This window comes from Raphanus sativus, chromosome 3 (genome assembly GCF_000801105.2).
Source record: "Raphanus sativus cultivar WK10039 chromosome 3, ASM80110v3, whole genome shotgun sequence".
Taxonomy (NCBI): domain Eukaryota; kingdom Viridiplantae; phylum Streptophyta; class Magnoliopsida; order Brassicales; family Brassicaceae; genus Raphanus; species Raphanus sativus.
In genome coordinates this window covers 22,066,695-22,083,260 of record NC_079513.1, presented here as the reverse complement: position 1 = coordinate 22,083,260, position 16,566 = coordinate 22,066,695, and the positions used below count along the sequence as shown (strand labels likewise).

At 36.1% G+C, this 16,566-nt stretch overlaps 3 protein-coding genes and 1 non-coding gene across 4 annotated transcripts; 3 read left to right on the top strand and 1 right to left on the bottom strand.

Moving 5' to 3' along the window:
- Positions 1-25: 25 nt before the first annotated feature.
- On the top strand, positions 26-2,204 carry LOC130509249 (uncharacterized). Its single transcript, XM_057005014.1, has one exon. It carries the CDS (start codon positions 1,176-1,178, stop codon positions 2,187-2,189), a length of 1,014 nt encoding a protein of 337 aa, XP_056860994.1. The 5' UTR covers positions 26-1,175; the 3' UTR covers positions 2,190-2,204.
- Positions 2,205-9,543: 7,339 nt separating this feature from the next.
- Positions 9,544-12,268, top strand: LOC108846053 (mitochondrial import inner membrane translocase subunit TIM22-3). Its single transcript, XM_057005124.1, has 5 exons — positions 9,544-9,786; positions 11,377-11,441; positions 11,522-11,594; positions 11,686-11,739; positions 11,911-12,268. Exons 1-5 carry the CDS (start codon positions 9,594-9,596, stop codon positions 12,159-12,161), a joined length of 636 nt encoding a protein of 211 aa, XP_056861104.1. The 5' UTR covers positions 9,544-9,593; the 3' UTR covers positions 12,162-12,268.
- Positions 12,269-12,714: 446 nt separating this feature from the next.
- Positions 12,715-12,787, top strand: TRNAA-AGC (transfer RNA alanine (anticodon AGC)). Its single transcript has one exon. It is a non-coding gene; the product is annotated as a tRNA-Ala (tRNA).
- A 1,308-nt stretch (positions 12,788-14,095) lies between these two features.
- On the bottom strand, positions 14,096-16,557 carry LOC108847859 (beta-1,2-xylosyltransferase-like). Its single transcript, XM_018621219.2, has 3 exons — positions 15,574-16,557; positions 15,127-15,276; positions 14,096-15,037 (listed from the first exon to the last, which is right to left on the bottom strand). Exons 1-3 carry the CDS (start codon positions 16,258-16,260, stop codon positions 14,285-14,287), a joined length of 1,590 nt encoding a protein of 529 aa, XP_018476721.2. The 5' UTR covers positions 16,261-16,557; the 3' UTR covers positions 14,096-14,284.
- Between the last annotated feature and the right edge of the window lie 9 nt (positions 16,558-16,566).

The following is a 16,566-nucleotide window of genomic DNA, read 5'->3' as shown; positions in this document are numbered from 1 at the left end:
GCCAATATTATCGCCAAAGTTAAATTAGAAAAAGAAATAAAATGTTATAAACGTGAAAAATGGAATGTCAACAAAGGAAGCACCGATCATTGAAAATGATCGTGTGAAGTAAATTATGTGGAGCCCACTGCCACTATGCACACACAGTAACTTTCTCTTTTTACTTCTATATAAACGATTGTTTCGATCGATTGTAATGCGCACTTTTACACCATTCTCTTCTTCCTCATATAACTTACTCTCTCTCTCGTTATTATACTTATATCAGTGTTCTTTTATTTCTGCGGGTATAAAATTTCACTCTTATTTAAATTTTTCGATACTATAAAATTGTAAGTTATTTTATAACACGTTATCAGCACGATCACTCTGCAATTCGGTAAAGTTTATATGTATCATATTTACCCTGCTATAATGGCCGGTATACCGCCTATATTATTGTTTATTATTTTATAGTGTTTGTTTTAATTCACTATTATTTATCTATATTAATGCGGGCGGTATGTCGCCTCGTTAATAAACCTTGATTGTTAATTACACCATTATCATTTGGCTTGGCTGTGCCGCCGCAAAATTTATTCAATATTAAAATATAAATTAATCTATCACCATAATACGATTAATATTTATTTGTGTATTATATTAATTTTATTATACAAATGTTTGCTCACCTATAAAAAAAAAAAATATATATATATATATATATAGTGAAATTTACTAAAATTGATTGACTGATTATTACGATATTTTCAAACTGTTTTTCGATTTAACGATTCAACCCCAACGGTCACAAAGAAAAAAATTCAAAAATTTTACCTTTTTACAACGGCTATGAACAGTATTTTTACATCTATAAATACATTCATACTTCACTCATTTTCTTCATCCAAACATTTCATTATCTCTCAAATATTTTCAAATCGCTCTCCTCCGGTTTTTCATTCCAAGAAAGATGATTCGCGCGTTTTTGATTTTAGTTGCAATTCTAATTTGTGTATCTATTTACGGTTTATTCGTTGGAGAATTTGCTCCGGGGGAATTTACGATGAATATCGGTTTACTTTTCTATACATTATTTCTATTTGTAATTGCTTGCATGATTAATGTAAACGGTTCATTTTAAATATTATAAAATTCTAATAAAATTTACTATTTTGTGTCTTGGAAATTCAGAAATGGCAAATATTGAAAAACTCCAGTTTCCGGCTTTGGAAATAACTGGGGCAAATTACACGGCATGGATAACTAATATGGAGCTTCATCTAGACTCAGAGAAAATACTCGAGACAATAAAAGAAGGGAATAAATCAGCTTCTCACGAAAGATCTAGGGCCGTAATATTTCTGAGAAAACACCTAGATGAAAATCTTACGCATGACTATGCGAGGGTAAAAGATCCTCTAGATCTTTGGAAAGCCCTAAAGGAGAGGTTTGATAACCAGAAGAAAATAACTCTTCCCCATGCACTCGATGAGTGGGCGAACCTACGATTTCAAGATTTTGAAAAGGTGGAAACGTACAATTCCGCTATATTAAGGATAGCGGCGCAATTAGAATATTGCGGTAAGCCCGTAACGGAAGCAGAAATGCTTGAGAAGACTTACCAAACGTTCCACAAAAACCATTATGTTCTACAAGAACAATACAGAAACCGTGGATACACGAGGTTCTCTGAACTCGCTGTAGCGCTCATGATAGCGGAGAAAAATAATGAACTCCTTATCAAAAATCACAATACCCGACCCACGGGAACCAAAGCATTTCCTGAGGTGAATGCGACGGATGTAAAAAATCCGGAAAGAGGAAATTTTTCCTATCGTGGTCGTGGTCGTGGTCGTGGTCACGGTCGTGGTCGTGGCCATCGATTTAATCGTGGTAATGAAAGGAGTTACAACCCAAGAGGAAGGGGATCCAACACATGGAATCGATCCAATCGTGGAAAAGGGAATGAAGCCCAAGAAAACCCTACTCGTAAAAACGAGAACGTCTGTTACAGATGTGGATCGAAGGGGCATTGGTCTCAAGTATGCCGAACTCCTCAGCATCTATGTAAGTTGTACCAAGAAACCATCAAAGGCAAATCAAAGGAAGTTAATCTCAATGAGCACTTCGAGGGTACAACATCTACATACCTTGAGTCTTCTGACTTTATGGACGATGTCAACGAGGCCACTCATCAAGATAATTAAAATGCTTATAGTAATCAAGCCCAATAATGCCAGTGATGTCATAAATTATTATTACTATTATGTATTTTCAGTTCTAGAATAAAATTGTTTTTCGAAACAACTAATGTATAATTATAGTCTAATGTATAAGTGTGTGTGCTTATAATCAATGTATAATTATATAATGTTTACTTATGAAAATTTATTTTCTTTATTAATATTAATTGTGTGTTACAGAAATGGATAATGGAACAACAACTAAGCAAATTGGCAGAGAAGTTTGCATTCCAGATAGTGGTACAACACATACTATTCTGAAAGATAAGAGATATTTCTCTAACTTAAAATCAGCAAAAATGACTGTAAACACAATATCAGGTCCTACGGATTTGATCGAGGGAATTGGCAAAGCAAACTTTATGTTGCCTAATGGAACAAAGTTTTCCATAAACAATGCCTTGTATTCTCCAAATTCAAAGAGAAATTTGTTGAGTTTCAAAGATATATACCTTCAAGGATATGAAACTCAGTCTGCAACTGAGAATGGAAAGAAGTATATGTATATAACTTCTGAAAAATCAGGCAAAAATCTTGTACTGGAAAAGTTTCCAAAACTTCCTTCTGGATTACATCAGACTTATATTAATGCGATAGAATCAAACCTTGTGGTCAAAAGAAATCCAGAAGATATTACATTATGGCATGACCGTCTTGGTCATCCAGGCACTACAATGATGCGAAAAGTCATTGAAAGTTCACATGGTCATTCAATGAAAACCCAAGATCTATATCAAAGTAATAAAATGACATGTGCTGCATGTGCTCTTGGGAAATTAATCATAAGACCATCACCAACCAAAATTGATAAAGAATCACCAAAATTCTTAGAAAGAATCCAAGGTGACATTTGTGGACCAATACATCCACCATGTGGACCATTCTACTACTTTATGGTATTAATCGATGCGTCGAGTAGATGGTCACATGTTTGCCTATTATCATCTCGAAATATGGCATTTGCGAGATTTTTAACTCAAATAATCAAATTAAGAGCTCAGTTCTCTGATCATCCAATTAAAAGAGTTAGATTAGATAATGCTGGTGAATTCACATCCCAAGCATTTAATGATTACTGTATGGTATCAGGGATTGAAGTAGAGCACTCAGTTGCTCATGTTCATACACAAAACGGTTTGGCAGAATCACTAATTAAACGATTGCAATTAATTGCAAGGCCATTGATCATGAGATCAAAACTTCCAACCTCTGTATGGGGACATGCCATTCTGCATGCAGAAGCACTCATTCGGATAAGACCCAGTGCGTACCATAGATATTCCCCATTACAGTTAGCGTTTGGTAGAGAACCAAATATTTCCCATCTAAAAGTCTTTGGTTGTGCAGTTTATATCCCAATAGCACCACCGCAACGTACAAAGATGGGACCACAAAGACGGTTAGGAATATATATTGGTTATGATTCTCCATCAATAATAAGATATCTAGAACCACAAACTGGTGATGTGTTTACGGCACGATTTGCCGATTGTCATTTCAATGAGAAAGAGTTCCCAACCCTAGGGGGAGACAATAATCAAGTAGGAAAAGAAATCAAATGGAATGTGCCATCTTTATTACACCTTGATCCTCCTACGAAACAATCAGAACTAGAAGTTCGACGTATCATGCAGTTACAAAATATAGCAAGTCAATTACCCGATGCATTTGCTGATACCAAAATGGTAACTAAATCACACATACCAGCTGCAAATACTCCTGCTCGTATTGAAATACCACAAAAATATGGAGCGGCAGTTGATACACGTGAATCAGGAACACGTTTGAAACGCGGTAGACCTATTGGTTCGAAAGATAAAGTTCCTAGGAAACGTAAGGAAGGTGAAAAGCATGATACTCCCAAAATAACAGAAAATATTTTGGAAGAAGAAAATTGTGAATCTAACGACAATAGAGAACATATTGAATCTGAAGGAAATCACGAGATTTCTATCAATTACATCCATAATGGAAAGATATGGAAACGAAATAAGATGGATGACATTGATGATGTTTTCTCATATCTCTTAGCACAAGAAATAAATGAAGAAAACGAAGATCCAGAACCAAAATCTGTATATGAATGTCAAAAGAGACATGACTGGATGAAATGGAAAGATGCAATTCAAGTCGAACTAGATTCCCTTAACAAACGAAACGTATTCGGACCTATTGTGCTCACACCCAAAGATGTGAAACCTGTTGGATACAAATGGGTGTTCGTCCGAAAACGAAATGAAAAAAATGAGATTACAAGATACAAAGCTCGTCTCGTAGCCCAAGGTTTTTCTCAAAGGCCTGGAATTGATTATGAGGAAACATATTCTCCTGTTATGGATGCAATCACTTTTAGATTCCTGATGAGTCTAGCAGCTGATAAAAATCTCGAGATGCGTCTCATGGATGTGGTTACGGCATATTTATATGGATCATTAGATACTGATATCTACATGAGAATCCCAGATGGATTTAAAATTCCAGAAATCTTAAGTTCCAAACCTAAAGAGTTATGTGCAATAAAATTGCAAAGATCATTATATGGCTTAAAGCAATCAGGACGTATGTGGTACAATCGTCTAAGTGAGCATTTAACAAAAGAAGGATACACAAATGATCCTATATGTCCTTGTGTTTTCATAAAGAAAACTACAACCGGATTTGTGATAATCGCGGTGTACGTTGATGATCTTAATATTATCGGAACTCAAGAAGAAATACAAAAGGCATCAGATTATTTAAAAGGAGAATTTGAGATGAAAGATCTCGGACAGACAAAATATTGTCTAGGCTTACAGATTGAGCATTCTCAAAAGGGTATATTTCTACATCAATCTACATATACCAAAAGAGTATTGAAACGCTTTAACATGGATAAAGCAACTCCTCTTAGCACCCCGATGGTAGTTAGATCACTTAATGTTGAAAATGATCCATTCCGACCATCCGAAGAAAATGAAGAAATACTTGGTCCCGAAGTTCCATATCTAAGTGCAATTGGAGCTCTTATGTATCTTGCAAATTGTACTCGACCAGATATATCTTTTGCCATCAATCTTTTAGCAAGATTCAGTTCATCCCCCACACGAAGACATTGGAATGGAATTAAACATGTCTTTCGTTATCTTCAAGGGACCATTGATTTAGGTCTATTTTACCCTAAAAATTCAAAGGGTCAAATGATTGGTTTTGCAGATGCAGGTTATTTGTCAGATCCACACAAAGCTAGATCACAAACGGGATACGTTTTTACTATTGGAGGCACTGCCATATCTTGGCGTTCTCAAAAGCAGACACTCGTGGCTACTTCTTCAAATCATGCTGAGATCATCGCACTCCATGAAGCAAGTCGAGAATGTGTATGGCTAAGATCAATAAGCCGACATATCTGTTCAAGCAGTGGAATTGACGAAAATACGGAGCCAACTATTCTATATGAAGATAATGCGGCATGTGTTGCTCAAACAAAGGAAGGATATATCAAAAGCGATAGAACGAAGCATATTCATCCGAAGTTCTTCTCATACACTCAAGAGCTCGAGAAGAAGAAAGAGATTGAAGTAAGATATGTTCGATCAAGCGACAATGCAGCTGACCTCTTCACTAAATCACTTCCTACCTCGGTATTCAGAAAACATGTTCATAACATTGGAATGCGTCATCGGAATGATCTATGACTGCTCATCCGAGGGGGAGCTTACGTGGTTGTACTCTTTTTACCTTACTATGGTTTTTTCCATTGGGTTTTCCTGGAAAGGTTTTTAACGAGGCAACAAAAACGTTAAGCAAGAAGAGATAGTGACACTGGTCTCCAAGGGGGAGTGTTATAAACGTGAAAAATGGAATGTCAACAAAGGAAGCACCGATCATTGAAAATGATCGTGTGAAGTAAATTATGTGGAGCCCACTGCCACTATGCACACACAGTAACTTTCTCTTTTTACTTCTATATAAACGATTGTTTCGATCGATTGTAATGCGCACTTTTACACCATTCTCTTCTTCCTCATATAACTTACTCTCTCTCTCGTTATTATACTTATATCAGTGTTCTTTTATTTCTGCGGGTATAAAATTTCACTCTTATTTAAATTTTTCGATACTATAAAATTGTAAGTTATTTTATAACATAAAATACATTATAGCAGAGAGCGTTTTCATTTCTTTTAAATGGGCCTATTGGGCCCACTCGTCAGTTTCTAGCAAAAGCATATCAATTATCAAGTACATGTTCTCTAATAATGTTTGTTAATTCTTCTCTAAATACAATTTGCAAACAAATACTAATTTGATTACTTAAATAATTATGGAATTTCTGATGTAAAAGAAGTGGAAGAAAACTGTAATAATAATTTCTGCAATTATATATAAACAGATACAATTTTTTTTTCTTTGATAAATGAGTGGATATGAATGCATCACTACAAAGGTTAAAGTTAGATATGATATTAAAAAGTATTGATTTTTTTCTGAATGAAGATACGTAGAACCCACTAGAAAGCTAAAATGATATAAAAAGATCCAAAAGTGCTGATTCTTTTTTTTTTTTGCTTTGTATATTGTCATCATTCATGAGTTAAATATCATTTTTTCCTTTTCTTTTTACAATTATTGGTTCTATATGTTTTGATGACACATTTTTTCAAACTATAATTGCAGACATTATAAAATAAAAATGTCACCATCAGTTCGATGCCTAATCTTTCCTTTTAGTTGCTTAAAATCTTAAATTCAATTTTATTAACTTACTAATCAACTTTTCCCCTAACTCCAAATTATTTTAAATTATTCTCCATCCTCACATATTTATATCTATCATAGGGAAAAAATAAACTAGTCACTTGCAATGAACTAAACCTGAACGACTAAAATTGATTTGTGCAGGGACGATGAGTGGGTTAACACATGTAGCTATTCTCTGGTTTAAACATTTATTGGTTAATGAAATCTATTATATTAAAATAGAAGTCACTGTTTCACTTCATGTGTGATTTTTTTTAATAATTTTTTTTTAAAAAATTAAGTTATACTATTTCTGGAATTATATAACTAAATCCTATCCCCCTAAAATTGGTTATATTATTTCTAAAAGATTTTTATAACTAAATCCTAACAACATCTTAAATTTATTTTTTATTCACCAATATTAAACAAACTTAAAAGACAAATCCAACCAGACCTTTTTAAAAAAGTCGCATCCTCCTAACAATAAACCATTTGTGTACATTTAATATATGTAAATCATATCTTTACGAACATACATATGTTACCGAAAAATATACAAACATAGATCAAATCTAATAGTTTCGTTCTTACTTTATAGCACATGTATTAAAAATTAACAAATATTATATTTTTACATACAGAAAAGTATATTAGCTAAAATGAATATACACATAAAAAATACTAAAAAGTAATCCATCTTTTTGAAAGACGGGTCTGGATCTTATATACATTAAATACAAAATAATTTTCAAAAATATTGTTTCATGTATATAATAATCCGTTTAATAACCATACGTAAATCTAATAAGAAAAACATATAATAGAAACAACAAATACATGTGACGGTTTCAAACAATTACTTAAAATACAGAATATAAATTATAAAATTATCATATTTCAAATAGTAGTATAAATATTTTATTAACGTTACCAAATTATTGGTGTCTAATGCGGATTTCATTTCGGTTTTGGTTTAGCTTTGGTTCGTTTATTTTTGGGTTTCCAATATTTCAATTTATAAAAAAATAAATATTATACTAAAATTATATCTATTTTAGTTTGGTTCGTTTTATATATTGTTGATTTTTGGTCTATTTGTTTTATACCAAAAAATCATAAAAAAATATTTATCTTTTATAAAATTTTGTGTATTTTACTTTACATCATTACATATTGGCTTTAACAAAATATGAAGATATTTTGTTTTGTAAATAAACTATTTTTTTTCTTTTACAGTTTAAAATAATTAGTAAAGTTATTAAGTTTAGTAAAATATATTAAGTTAATAATAATAGGTCTTATAGAATAAAAATATAAAAAATTATTTACCCATAATATTATTAAATAACTAAATATCAGTAGATATATTTTTCGACGCACAAGTAAAAATTATACTTTGTTTAATTTGATAAAAATTAAAAATAAAAAATTAGTTCAAAAAATATTAAACTACTAAACTTAACATTTTAAGTAAGAATATCATATTAATAAAATAAATTATGCATATATTACTAATTAAATTATACAATTTACATATAATTATACTACTATTTTTCACTAATCAATTTATTCCGTTTGTAATCGGTTTATATACCAAACCATTTTTATACCACGACTTTTTAAAAATAACATTGATTCAGTATATTTAATATTACCAGATCCATGCAGTTTTCTCTTTATCGGTTTGGTTTTAGCTGGTTTGCTTTTATCGGATTGAGCATAATCAATATATATAATGATGTAAAACAAGTTTTTATGTGCATTAAAGTGAAATAAATACCCGGGCGGTTGTCCGGATAAAAATCTAGTTAATTTCTTAAAATAAAAGAAATTTGAAAAAGTGTATTTGAAATATATCGGAATCCCGAAAATTCGAAAATATAGAACTTGTAAGCTACAACAATAAGGGGGATGTATTCAATTTAACATTTGATGTGATTTGATTTTTAATGGAGTTTTAGATGATTTTAATAAGTTGCAGAGATTTAGGTGATTTTTGTTAAACTACTCTAGAATATCACATAAAACAATGGGATTTAAGTTTTAATTTTTTTAACTAAGAAACTCCACCCAAACACCCTAAAATCACCTCAAAACTTTAAAATCTCACAACTTAAAATATTTTCAATAACACTGGATTTTAGAGTACTTTACGAAATATCAAATTCAATAACAGTGGATTTTAAATGAGTTTTTAAAATTTATGTTTGAATAACAGTGGATTTGTCATTTTAATACAAATCATCTGAAATTCTCGGTTGAATACACCCCTCTAAGTCAATAACACACCATACATTGCTAATTTATCTTCTATATCCAGCCTACAAAAAAAACATATTTCAGAAATACTAAAATCTAAAATTTGAAATAGAACCGGATTGAAACAGAAAAGTATGAGGGTCAAAATTCTAAAATCTAAGAAATAGAGAGAGCCTTGTACACAAAATAAGTGGATTCATGTTGTTACTGTCTAGTTCTAGTGGGCTCTTCCTTGAGACCCAATAGCTTTATTTTAGGCCTAACAAAGGCCCATAAATACTGTTTGCGTACAGGTGGCAAAAGTAATCCCGAAGAAAATAAATTCAGATAGAAAAGCTAAACAAACTCCATTACTCCAGTATCTTCAGCTTCAGAGGCTCTTCAGCTATGGCAGCCGAGAATTCTCCAGACGTCGATACGAGTCTCGATTCCGATTCAAACCCCAACACTAACGTCAATGCTGATGTGATCACTCACGACTCTTCCAATGCGTTGGCAATCCCTTCTCCCGCCGTTTGTCTCGTCCCTTTCGCCGGAGATGCTGCCGGCGGCGCCGTCATGGGCTCTGTATTCGGATATGGTGATAATTTACTATTCTTTGCTTTATACTATTTGTCTTCTTGTATATGTGCTCCTTGTGGATTGATTTGAACTCGAACAAACAGAGTTAGTTGAGCTAGAGGTTTAGCGGTTATAGATTTTCCAATGGATTAATCGGACTTGAGGAATAGAAATAGTGTGTGTAGTCAACTAATTGTTTCGCATATAGATTGTCTGTAGATTAGAAGAACATTACTCAGAGATTATGATTCTTGATTCTCAGCCGAGTTAGCTTAGCTTTATGCGTATGCTTACATTAGTTGTGGGTATAGATGTCAATTGGGCGGGCCGGGCGGGTTTGGGCGTGTCCGAATGGGCTTTATTTTTTTGTTGGACATATTTGGTCGAAGCCCAAATAGAACCATGTCCAAATGAGACCAAAACCAAATAAGACCATGATTTATTACATTTGTTGGGCTGTCCATGGGCCTATATGACCACTTAACGTAAACAACACAATTTTTCAGTTTAAATAAGTAAAATTCATACAAGTTTTAAACTTCATGTTCTAGACTTCATAAAAACAGACAAGTTCACAAAAGATAAATTGCGTTTTCTATTTTGGCAAGAAATTGCGTTTTCCGGTTTTTGCGAGAAATTGTATTTTCCGGTCTTGGCGAAAAATTGTGTGTTTTCCAATTTTTGCGAGAAATTATGTTTTCGGTTTTGGCGGGAAATTGTGCGTTTTCTGGTTTTACGGGAAATAGTGTTTTCTGGTTTTTGCGAAAAATTGTGTTTCCAGTTTTAGCGAAAATTTATGTTTTTTCTGGTTTTGGCAGGAAATTGCGTTTTTTCGGTTTTGGCGGGAAATTGAATTATTCAGTTTTGGTGGGAAATTGGGTTTTTTGGTTTTGGTAGAAATTGATTTTTCCGGTTTTGGCGGGAAATTGTATTTTCGGTTATGGCGGAAATTTTGGTTTTTCGGTTTTGACGGAAAATTTGATTTTTCGATTTTAGCAAAAAAATTGAATTTTCCGGTTTTGGCAGACAATTATATTTTTTTCCGGCTTTGGCGGGAAATTATGTTTTTCAGTTTTGGCAGAAATTATGTTTTCCATAACAAAAATCACACATAAACAGTTATAAATCAAACCTTTAGGCTTTAGGAAAATGTCGAAAAAAATATTGAGTTTTTCCCAATTTGCTAAACCTAGACATTTTAGATTTTTGGGCCGCCCATTGTCCAAATGGTTAAGTCCAGTATTGTCCATGATATAATTGGGTTTGTCCATGTGGACAAAAATTTAGTTACGGGCCAAAATGGACCTGCCCATTTTAGACCATATCAATTTGGACACGGGCCGCCCATTTTTATCCCGCCCATTTGACATCTCTAGTTGTGGGGCTATAAGGAATGGAGGAACAACCATATTACTCGAGTTAGGGACAACAATGGTTTGTGTATTACTTCGTTGGTGTAGCTTGATCTTTTCTTCAAGTTTGTTTATGTTTTGGAGTCAATTTAGCTTAGCTTTCTGTGTTACTGACGGGAGAGAGTTAGATTTATGTGCTTGTTTTTGTCTGATGAAATGAAACCATGAATCTCACGGAAATAAGTTGGGGGTTTCAGGTTCCGGATTGTTTAAGAAGAAGGGGTTTAAGGGATCGTTTGCTGATGCGGGTCAGTCTGCTAAGGTGACTTAAGTTTTGAGTCTTTATGAATTGAGTATGTTCATTGGAACTTCGCAGAGTAAACTGTGGTTTTTCTTTGTTAGACTTTTGCGGTTTTATCTGGAGTACACACTTTGGTTGTTTGCCTTCTGAAGAAACTGCGTGGGAAAGATGATGGTGAGAGACTCTTTAAGTCGCTTCTCCTTCTTGTGTCTTCTCACTTCTACGATTAGTCACTTCTTCGTTTTATATCATCTCCATTTTGCAGCGATTAACGTTGGAGTTGCTGGGTGCTGCACTGGACTTGCTCTTAGTTTCCCCGGTAAGAACTGTACCCATTTCTAAATTCATATCCCTGAGATTTTTGCAAGTATTTTATCGGCACCTGTTCCTTTGCAATCAAGATGATGAAACTATCTGAGCTAATTATCGTTTGACAGAGATCTCTTAACAAATGCATGTGCTACGCATTTGATGATCGTGTGTGTTGCAGGTCCACCACAAGCAATGCTACAAAGCTGTATCACTTTTGGTGCCTTTTCTTTCATCCTTGAAGGACTCAACAAAAGGCAAACAGCTTTGGCTCACTCTGTCTCGCTGAGACATGATCAAAGCAGAAGTCTCAAAGATGATTTACCACTCTCTTTGGCTATCCCAATCCACGAAGAAATCAGAGGAGCTTTCTCTTCTTTCTGCAACTCTTTAACAAAATCCAGGGAGGTCGCATTTCCCCGCGCACGTTGAGTTTTGTTTCTTTACAACCTGTTTTTTCAGACCTTTTGTAGATGTTGAAAACATGTGAAAATGGTTTTGCGGCTTAAGCCAATGAGAAATGGAGATATATGTCTTAATCGGACTGTATAGCAAATAGTACTCGGATATACTACCATTGGTTATTAGTTATTACCATAACGAATGACAAATTATACAGTCCTTTACTTGTAACCAAAGCGCTTTAGAACAGTAAATTGTGGGAAGAACAAGGTCATGGATCCTCTCAACTGGCCTCTCTTCTTCATCTCATAACCATCATCATTATCATCTGTACCTTAAATAGACATGCATTTTGAGGCTGTATACTCAGACAAGTGGATGGCACAATTATATGCATAAGTTTGAAGGGGAATTTGAGGTTCTTATCTCGAATTTTTAACTGTTCCCTCCCTTATTTCGCGTGATTAATCCTATAATTAGCTTAACTGAGCTCACCAAAGCGAAAATCTGTAAACGTTTTAATTTATGAACCTTTAACTGAATCAAGGCTCTCATGATTATACTTATGGAAATTCAAGCAAAAGGGGGTGTAGCTCAGATGGTAGAGCGCTCGCTTAGCATGCGAGAGGTACGGGGATCGATACCCCGCATCTCCAATTAAGCAGAATTTTTCCCTCTGATCTTTTTTTGCCAAATTGAGTCACAACTCGAACACTTACCTTAAATTCATCCTTATGCCTCGCAGATATAATTCTTCTGCTACAATCAAGTTGTCAACAAATACTCAAAAAGGCCATCTCAAGCTTAAGCAATTACAATGGATGCAGTTTGAACACAAGGCAGAAGTTGAACAAGTAATTTGAAGATTCATGGTTGCAGAAAAGCCACACAAAAACCTCAAGCCTGTAAAACCTCAAGTTAAGGTCGCTAACAACCTTCAAATATAGAAAAACTAAAAGCTTCATTTTAAAAGAAAAAACCCCAAGAGATTCATATAGACCTGCCGCTTCTAACGCATAAAACTTACATTTGGTTCAGATAGAAACTGTGACAACCCGTCCCGTGGAACACTTGCCCATGGACCCCAGGCTCACAGCGCTGCAGCGCACCGACCCCAACCCCTCCATTATGAGATCTCACTATCTCCATAATTAGGTTGTTGGTGAGGTTCGAACCCCCGACCTCACCCTTTAACAGTATTCCACAAGACAAGCTGTCACCAATTGAACTGCAGATCAATTGGTGACAGCTTGTCTTGTGGAATGCTGTTAAAGGGTGAGGTCGGAGGTTTGAACCTCACCAACAACCTAATTATGGAGATAGTGAGATCTCATAATGGAGGGGTTGGGGTCGGTGCGCTGCAGCGCTGTGAGCCTGAGGTCCATGGGCAGGTGTTCCACGGGACGGGTTATCACAGAAACATTGCACAAAAAAACATAAAAGGTTCAGATAGAAACAATGTTTGGACCTCGGTACTATTTTCAAGCTCAACTTCCCTATGGTTTATAGAAATCTGCACAGCATAAAAGAAGACGATAATTTAGGTTTTGATTGTTGCGTGCCACATAAGTAACAAGGAAAACATCCAAATGGTGACCAAGGAAATGTATGAGAATAGCTAATTCCTTAACATTCCTTATAATTTATACTATTTACAAGGAATATTTGTTACCTATAATTCCTTAACATTCCTTAAGATTTAAGGATAAAAGACTACAATTATTCCTTATCAAATTAGGAGAAAAATGATTTTTTTCTTTTATTTTATTCCTTCTTATTTTTTATTTCTTTTTTTTTTTTCCTTTTATTCCTACTGTGGTTACCGGTGAGAACCTATGAGTTGGGAGTTTCAAGGGAGGGAATCGGGATCTTTAAGGGACGTTATTTTTATTTTTAAAGAAAACTTAGGAAACATCATGTATGACTTTTACATCCGAATAATGTATAGACTATAGGGGGAACTCTAAGAAAAGTGAGAGTGGTATAATAATTATCCCGTGTCAAAAAGCATGTTTGGTACAAAATAGCAAAAGCCAATCTACAACACTTGACATTGACATTAACCCCCACCTAAAGACGAAGAAAAATAATAATACAAAAACATCCCGTGGCTGCTAAGGTTCGAACTCACGGGGTCACCCGAGACTTCTTTTTCAGCAGCCAAAACTTCTCATTATCTCTTTTAACTTCTCAATCACAGCCGTCGGATCCGCCCGTGAATTCGCCAGATGCATCGGATGATACTCCAAACCTTTCCACTTAGCTATAAGCTCGAAATGCGGCCTCCGAAACTCGACGCTTATAATCTCAAATATCGTTGTGTTTGGTGTTGCAGAGACTATGTGCGTCAGTCCCGCTCCGTGAGCTCCTATGATCACCGACGCGTCTTGGATGGCTTTGACTTGATCTTTCATCGACATGTGCGCAAACAGCCCGTTCACAAGGTTAATCCCGCATTTCGTCAGACCCGTGGAGCCAGACGCCACCCACTGGCGCAGCGACTCGAACACTTCTTCCTCGTTGACGAGCCGTGACTGGACTTTACCTCCGTGACGAGGGTGTGCTAAGTAGTCTTCACGTCGGACAAAGAGAACGTTGTAAACAGGGGATGATGAAGACGACAGCGGTTTTTCTGTCGAGCGGTGTCTGTTCACAGGGAAACCGAATGATGATCTGATCATTTCTCCAAACTCTGAGAGTCTCGCGGTTTTTGTGTTGTCAGGGTTTTGCCACAGGTTGTGAGCTGATTCTCCGTTGCATTCGATCTCTCCGGACAAGCCCTTGAAAAGCGCCGTCTCGTATCCCAAAGGTGAGAGAACGGCGTGGCGAAAACAAACCGGTTTGGTGAAGTTCTTTGCGTATCTGATCCCTGAAAACAAAGCTGTCCATGTTTCTTCTAGCTGCGTCTGCAATTAAAAAAAGATTCACAACATAAACATTGAAACTCCTGCTGGATTCATCTGACCAAGAGTAACCACCGAGAAGAAGAGCGTACCGTGCAGTGTCCATCAACGAAAACAACGTGTGGACGATTAGGCAAACCGGTGACTCTAGAGGAAACATAAGCGCTGTACCAATCTGTCACGGTATGGAACATATTCGCGTACTCGAAACGAGTGACGAGCAGAGTTGGTTCCTCCACCCACTGGAGCCAAGCAAAGATCAAACAAACAAACATCAATCAACAGCACATTACATAAGTTTCAAGAATCTAAGAAAGATTACAACGATTCATTGCCTTCATATCTTGAATTGAATTTGATCTTCCAAAACGGTGTTTTTGTTCCAAGAAAAACTTTCTAATTATGTAAAATCTTTCACCAAAACACAATCTATGTTATATATATATATATATTCATTGAATTGACTAACCACATTAAACCTCTATGTCATATGTTTCTGCATTATCTAATAACAATCTAATATGTAATCAATCACGAACCTCTTCACAAACGAAATCATCTGCGCCAACCGCACGAATCGAACCAACCAACCCTCTCATCGTATGCCTACCAATGCCACCTTCTGGAACATACTCATTCAACATCTCATCACTCACCAGCCGCCGCGAAACACCTCCTCCTCCGCCGCCAACGCGGCGGTTTCTCTTACCTTCGGCCACCTCAAACGCGCCTTCACGAAACTCAGGAAGCTCCTCCTCCTCCCCTCTCCCCATGACCTCCTCCAGCTTCTCACCTCCCTTCGACATCGCGATCCGATCGGGAACCATCCTCAGATTCCTCCCCTCGCATATCGAGCTACTTAGCGTCTCGCTGTAGTGGCATCGGAACCAGCTTCCTTCTCCTCCTCGTTTACTAGCTCTGAGGAAGTCGACTCTCTTGGTGAATCCGTTCCCGAAGTAGCCTTCGCAGGAGCGAGCTGGGAGGTCGCTCTGAGGCGGCGTCCAGGGGAGGTAGGAAGGTAGGATCGGCCAGTGCTTCTGGATCGTCGCGGCGGATTGGTTGTTGGTGACGTGGAATCGGGAAGGGAGATGGAGATGGTGATGTGATGGTGGCGGCTGGGTAGAGGAGGAAGAAGAGTGGAAAGCGAAGTAGATGCAGAGGAAGAGAGAGTTGAGGAGTAGCATGTAGATGATTATCTTCAGGATCCGTGGATTTCGCTTACTCATCCTCTCTCTCTCTCTCTCTCTCTCTCTCTCTCTCTCTCTCTCTCTCTCTATCTCTCGTTCCCCTTGATTTGCGCTTTGAGAATTGATGGAACTGAGACTTTCTATTTTTAGATTTTCATCAATCGATCCTCCAAGGAAAAAATCAGAATCTAGTGATGGATTTAGTGGAGATCTTCATCGGATTTTTCGCCGGAAAGTTCCTAAAAGGTGACAGAGGTGAACGACGACGAAGAAGAAGACGAAGAATCTCGGAGTTTTTGCGAAGGTGCCGATTTATTTTTCAAAGCAGGAAAGTTCCATGGATTG